The 7,450-nt window shown below is 40.6% G+C and overlaps 1 protein-coding gene across 1 annotated transcript in view; it reads left to right on the top strand.

Annotated features, from left to right (window-relative positions):
- The window catches only part of yjefn3 (YjeF N-terminal domain containing 3), a 45,811-nt gene extending 38,363 nt beyond the window's left edge, over positions 1-7,448 (top strand). The window contains exons 4-6 of the mRNA XM_031868531.1: positions 2,832-2,945; positions 3,778-3,928; positions 4,220-7,448. Coding sequence (XP_031724391.1) covers positions 2,832-2,945; positions 3,778-3,928; positions 4,220-4,416 — 462 coding nt within the window. The 3' untranslated portion in view covers positions 4,417-7,448. The remainder of the gene's footprint in view (positions 1-2,831; positions 2,946-3,777; positions 3,929-4,219) is intronic.
- Positions 7,449-7,450: the final 2 nt, after the last annotated feature.

Raw genomic sequence — 7,450 nt, 5'->3', positions numbered from 1 at the left:
ACACACACACACACACACACACACACACACACACACACACACACACAGCCTTCAGCCCCTGATGCAGAGCTGTGAATGTGATTAGACAGAGCATAGGAATGAATGATCAGCTGCAGACAAATGGGCCAACTTGCTTCTCGCGTCACTCCGGGACATCCGTGTTCACAAAGGCTGGTTGTGTCCGAGACTGTTTGATTATTTCCACTGCTTGGTATGGGACAAAAAAACAAACCAATGTTGCATACCGGAAGGCACAGATATTCCTTGATCAAAGCTAATGTTAGATGATTATAAAACAACAAAACAAGTCTTCTCCTCATTAGTTCTGGTGTATTGTTCCTATTAAACAAGCGGACAAAATGTTATGTTTGGCTCACTACATTGTGCTCATCACTGCTTGATGCTAGTCACAATATAATTATTTGTATACACGACCTTAAAGCAAAAAAAGATTACAAAGAAAACCGCTGATGGTGATCACAGTTACAGCGATTAACCGCTTCAGACGGAATCATATACAAATAATATTTAAGTCATCGCTGATAGTTCATTTGAGGTCTTCTCGTACACGTTTTTTTTTTTTTTTTTTTTAAAACACGGTTATTGTATTTTTTACTTTATTGCCATGATACTGTATTTTATGATTATGTCTGTTTTCAAGTTCTGTTTCAAGTTCAGTTTATTTTTAGGCCTGTTAAACATGTAGAAACGCACTGAAACCACCACCTAGCTGTGGCCGAGTATCTTATTGGCACTACTGATGTTACTGTGTTTACAGTACTGTACTGTATTATAGTGTATTTAAAGTGTACACAGTGCAGTAAGTTTTACAGTATTTTGAAAAGGGTTTGAAACAGCTGTACAGAATTTTGAAGCAGTCAATAAAATTCAGTAAATTGATAAGCCATCCATTGCATTACATCCATCTGTTTATTACACAATTATTAAGTAGAGATGAGAAATGATGACAAAGAAAAACAATTTGGTTTTAATAATCATCCGCTTATAGTGATCAATTTCCCCCCGATGGACATGATCACTACAGGAGGTTTCCACTATAATTTAAGTCATATATAATAACTCAAACAGAATGGACGACACACGGTGAAGTCTAATTTTGACACTCGTCTTTAAAGTCTTGTCGCATGTCGAAATGTTGCTTGTTTCACTAGTTAAAGACTTTATTGTGCTGCTGCATATACCTCCTCCGAATAGGCTGTATGTGAAGACGAGACACCATCGTCCCTCAGGGAGGAGAAGCGTCACCCTGTCAGATGTGAGCAAGAACTGGGAAAAACAACAACCTTGTTTGTTACCCTTAGCTTGTTTCTGTCTCACGCCTCATTTCGGCTCATGCTCAGTGACACTGAAAGTCATTTCGAAGCCCTTCATTAGTTTCACACGGTTAGATGGTGTTGATGAGGTCAAGGGCATGGAGGGGCCGCTGGCTAACCCCGAGGGTTGCACACACACACACACACACACACACACACACACACACACACACGGTGGGTTGTATTCGGCCTGGTTGCTCGCTCTGTGGAGATCATGATGGAGATGACGTCAGGTGATGAAGGTCTCTGGCGGTCTGATTGGTTTAGGACCCCCAGGGAAGCAGCGGCCTGTCTGACATGACAGATCACTTCCTTTGTGGGGCAGCCTCAGCTCAGCCACATTTGAAACCGTTTCTATTTATTTCTACCTTCATTTGGTGTTTTTCACTAAAACAACACAAATGTGAACCCTGTGGTAGGGATGCTCCGATACCTTACATGTGGGTACAGCCAATACAGAGTACTGTACCGAATAATAGCATTCCAGATCAAATAATGACTTTGAAATCCCGTTTTATTGTAATCGGATGTTCCTCACTTTCTGACTGCAACAAATGAAATGTAACGCTGAGCACCTTCACCTCCACTGTATTGGGATGGATGGATGGATGGATGGATATCTCAAAGCCTGGGCACATAAAGCAAAACCTAATGCACCCGATTACTTTTATAAACTTTGATAAACTTGATAAAAATTCTTTAAGATTCTGGAATTCCTGAAACATTACACCCCATGACGTTTAACTCACATGTCTGATAAGCTGTTTTTTGCTGACGGCGTCCTCCCGGGTATTCCCGTAATGCTCGAACGCTTGTCTTCGTCTCTGGTCAGCATGAGTAATGGCCAATACTAGCTGACATGAAAGAAAAAATGAAACTTGCCCAAGTTAAAGAAATTCCTGAAGACCTCTCTCCATTTTTCTATCGTAAATAGTTAGATGGCCATGGCGACTTGTTTGGTTATCGATTCGCAACCTCTACTTCTTCTTCTACTCTGTTTACTGGCGGATTGCAGCCTTGCATAGCCTCATAACCTCAACCCATTGGATTGAAACGCACCTAATTCACATCTCTTTTTTGCTATTTTTCCAAAAGTTGGCTTAAACTTTGCTTAACAAAAACATTGGGTAATCTGTCCCTTTATTTAGGTCATTACGTCGATATTTATCAATGATTCTGTTTTTGAGAACAAAGATGACCTCTTCCATGATCAAACACACTGAAAAATCTGGATTTCTACTCCTCTCAGCTCCCAGTTTATGAGGGAAGTATTCATTCAGGAGCCAGACCGTAGAAAACCACGTCTGACCAGTGGTCATCAGTATTTTCACTTGACCTGCAGGAGCAATGTATCAAACACATTGTCACTGTTGGCTGAAATCACAGGCTATAGTGTCAATATTGAGTAACCTTTTCTCTATGTTTGTGTTTCTCTCCTCCTTTGTGCCACCCCCACGTCTTCTCCGTTGTTTTTCTCTGTTGCCTCATCACACACAGGAATATGAGCCAACCATCTACCACCCTCAACGCTCCTCTCAAAGTCTACACCAGGACTTCACGGTTCAGTGTGAGAAGATGGACATCCCTTCCCTCTCCTATCTCCCCACAGAGGTCAGCAGCATTTCTACTGAGCAACACATTTTCAGTGATGTTGCAGCTTGTCACATTTGATTGACTCAGCAATTAACACACAATCTATCATTTAATTATAAAGCATGCACTGAATCATTTGTAACAGTGAAAGTTGCTTTTGTTAACGGAGTAGTTCAACATTTTAGGAGATGCGCTCGTATGCCGTCTTTAAGAGCTAAATGAGAAGATTGATACCAGTCTCACGTCTGTGTGGTTGGCTGCTCTCATTCTCTGTTCGTGGTTAAACCTGTGAAAAGTAATTCAATGCAATCCATGAATAACCCACTTCAAAGGAAGTCAGGTGATGTCGTAAAAAGAGCGACAGAGTTTACACAGGAAGGAGGACAAACACAGGACTTTCATCGAGGATAGTTATTTAATCTAAACCACAATCTTTTGATAAGCACAACCAAGTAGTTGTGTTGCTCAAACAGATTCTGCACAGCAGGCCCACAGATCGCTCATGTTGCTGCACAATCCCACGAAAAATGAATGCAATGAATGTAAGATATCACACGATCTGTTGTAGGGGGATATGTTCTTATGGTAAATATGTAACATACTGGGTAGCTTAGCTTAGCACAAAGACTGGAAACGGGGGGAAACTGTTAGCCCTGCTCTGTCCAAAGGTAACCCAATCCTCTGTGGCATTGTATTAGATCGTTCTAAAAGGTCCAAAAACCGTTTTAGTTTGTGACCCTTTTGAATGAAAATGAAACTTTGTCTTTTCAGATTACTTGATTTGCTTTCCTTTTGCTGTTATTCATCTTGCAACCCCCCAATTATTCATGCTGGGATCCAATCTGTTCAGGTGCAGCTCATAAACGATGCCTACAACCTAGTGATTGATGCCATGCTGGGCCCAGATGCAGACTGTGCCAACATTAAAGAGCCCTACCCTGGTATTCTGGTCACCCTGAAGCAAGTCAAGATCCCCATTGCCAGTGTGGATGTGCCCTCAGGTACGTGTTCGCACAAACTGTAGATATCAGGCTGCAGGCTCAGAAACACAACTTGATAAATGTGCCTCCAGGCAGCTTCCTAGGAGCCTTGGCTCCAAGGCAAGAGTTTTCCAAGTCTGGAGGCACACGTGGAGGATAAATCTTACACTACAGCCGACTCAGTGTGAGCTCATCATACCCCGAATACACCACCTGCTGGGTGTGAGCACAACAGGCAGAAAATGATCACAATCCTCCTCGCCCTAAATTCCTCTCCTCCTCCTCCTCCTCCTTCTTTTCTGTCTTCCTCAGGTTGGGACGTAGAAGAACCAAGTCAGGATGGCATTAACCCAGAAGTTCTCATCTCACTCACAGCACCAAAGAAGTGCGCCATAAGTTTCTCGGGGAAGCATTTCTTGGCTGGACGCTTCCTGCCTTATGACATCCAGAAAAAATACGAGCTTAACCTCCCAGACTACCCCGGCACAGACTGTCTCATAGAATTGTAACACATAAGAGCCAGAGTGAGCACTCCTCATTTTCAAAAACGTACGGTTGATCCCTTTTCTTGTTTTGTATTTTATAGATTGTTCATGTGATTCAATGTTTAACAGCTCAGTTGTGTAGATCAGGCTACACCTTTAGCCCAATGTGCTGTTGAGCAACAGTAGAAGGATGATATTTAGAAGCTGTGGTTTCAGTCTAGTCTTTTTAGGGAATGGCATGAGTTTTTGTGTCAGTCTAACTTGTAAAAGCTGTAGCATTACACTGTTTACTGATTACTTTGCAAAAGACAGAAATTCCTTCAGAGAGATGAATTTTCTATGACGCCACTGGAATGTTGTATTTTTTTTCCTTCAAAACTTTTTTTAATGTTCATGGTCGGATGCTTTTATGTTTTAACTTTCTACTGAAACGTGCTGCTGAGATGAGACGTTGTGGAGGTTGGCCATTTATAACTTTTCTGTTCGAGTGTTTTCTGTTTGTTTGGTCGGCCTGCACTTCTGCATTACTTTTGTTTCGGTTACTTCATTAGCTGTTACAAAAGGCCCAGAAAGTTTTTGTTGTCCAATAAAAAAAACAAAAAACAAAAAAAAAAACCTCTTAAAGGATTCAGTTTGTGTTTTGCTTTCCTTCACGTAAAGTTGCAGTGATCAGTATATTTTGTATTAACTTATATGACGATAAAATGATTATGATAACCAACCAAGAATCACAGACCAACTGCAGTTTCCATGGAGCTTTTCAACTTTTTTTTTTTTTTTGGATCATTGTCTTGGTTTTCTTGCCCGCAGCTCTGCTCTCATCAACCACGTGTCCGGCCGCCACAGGCAGCGGTTTTCTGCGAGAAAGGTCCAATAAAATCACCTGCTCAGCAATAACGGTATTTTTCTGGTGGAGACTAAAACGGAGCTAAAAGCAGAGTGGTGTACAAAAACACGGGTCCAAATGAAAGCTATTGTTGATCCGTGTTTGCTGGATGTGTAGATGGGCAACTGTTTGCTAACATGTTCTCAATCACCTTTATATGGAGATAAAGTTATGTTTTTTACGTTCTAAGACTAAATTAAGGCTTTAAAGCAGGGGTCGGCAACCTTTTTGAAATTAAGTGCCATTTTAACAGTTTCTTGTTAATTAGTGGGCCATTTCAACATTAACTTTAGTCAGGACACATCAAAATTTAAATCTCCAACGGATCTGTAATCTTATCTAAAGAATGCATTTCTCTCCCATAATCAGGACTTATCAGTAATTTATTATTCATTTACTTGCCAACCTTCCAATAATCTTGTTCATCAGCAATAAACTTTAGAAATTCTGCAAAGAAGACAACATGTACGAGCCAATCGGAGGCAGAGTAGGGCGGGTCTTCCCAGCATGCGGGTGGGCACAAAAAACAGTCAAACTACCGTAAATTACGTGCCGTTTGTGTCCCGCGTGAAACCAAAGGTTTTGTTCTATTTTCTTTCCATGTGTCACTATGTCACATGAGATTCTATCCGTAGTTATTGTAACACAAACCGTGATCTTTTTTCTCAACCTAACCAAGTAGTTTTGGTTCCTAAACCTCGACAACGTTAACCACGCGTTACGTTATTGTTAAATTCAAGATGCAATACAAAAGGTTGCTCAAGCGGCAAAATATGACGAGTAGGGATGAGATCACGTTGCTCATGCAGTTAGTTTTGAGTGTTCTTGGTGAGCGCATGCCATTACTTCTGTTTACTGGTTCTCAACTGGATTTGATTTGGTAATGAAAGCCATAAACAGGTGTGATCATCAGACCATAATTGGCTGTAGAGGACGGCGGCTCGTTATTGAGCTCTGGGCTTCGCGCTTCGATGAGAATGACTAAGAGACTGCTGTGCTGTTTATGAATGAGGTCATGTGTATTTGTACGAAGTTTAGGTGCTTCTTCTGAATACTGATGCACTAACGCACATGTGTGAGTGGGTGAAGGGAAGTCAGTGAAAAGGAATGTTGATCCGGCGGTATTAAATCTGTCAGGAGCAAAGTGACGAGGGTTGTAGAGATATGTGTGTGCGCTCAGTGGTCCTGTCTTTCATGCCTGTCCAATCCCTGTCAGGAAACAAGGACTTGTCACCGCATTGTCGCCTGGGCTTTTCACCAGAGACGTTGAGTGATGAGCTTTAGAGTTGGCGGCGGCCCGTAGGATTGAACAATCATATCTGACAGCGGAGCTTGTTGTAATATCCATGGGAGAGATGGAGAGTCTTACATGGAGAAGAAATGCGATCAAAAGACTTAGTGGAGTGAGGCAGAAAGTTTATTAAAGTGCTTTATTTGTACAACTCACAAAAGCTCAAATCTGAACTATTTACAATGGCTTTTTCTAAATGGGTTCCAGCTGTCTGTCTTCGTGGTAAATATTAAAGAAAAACTCATAATTCCATGTAAAAACCAAAACATTCCCTGTTTAAGATTTCACTTTTGCATTTTATTTTTTACTATTTTACTACTTAATGTTTTATTTCTATCGAGATAAGTATGTCTTCATAACCTAGCGGTGGGCTATTTGTTATTCTTAAATTACCTGCTGCTGGACAAGAACACTTAATTCTACAGGAAAACAGACATTACAAAACACAGACATTAATACAATCAAATATAGAGAAAAACAATATGAACGGGTGATCACACGTTGCATGATCTCTCTCTGAAAATGGATTTAACATGAGTTTTAAATGATACTTCGCAATAACAGTGGTTGAAGAGTATAAAAGTACTTCATTAGAAGTACAAATCCGGCACTAAGTAAAAATGTACGAAAAGTCTCAACGTTCAAAGTATTTACTCTGTATTAAAACGTCTCCTGTGACTGATATATTTGTGGAGGCATTTTAAACAAGATGCATCGGAACCAGTAAATACATGTCACGTCAACGTAGAGGAGGAAAAATAAAAATGTTTCCTTCCAAATTGTAGTGGAGTTAAAATATAAAGTAAATGCTCAAGTAATGTACCTCAAAATTGTACAGTACTCAGTTAATGTAATTGGTTACATTAACTGGTCCACCACTG

This window comes from Anarrhichthys ocellatus, unplaced genomic scaffold (assembly GCF_004355925.1).
Source record: "Anarrhichthys ocellatus isolate YVR2014 unplaced genomic scaffold, GSC_Weel_1.0 scaffold42, whole genome shotgun sequence".
Classification (NCBI taxonomy): Eukaryota; Metazoa; Chordata; class Actinopteri; order Perciformes; family Anarhichadidae; genus Anarrhichthys; species Anarrhichthys ocellatus.
The sequence above is the reverse complement of the archived record's forward strand: the minus strand, read 5'-3'. Positions and strand labels throughout refer to the sequence as shown.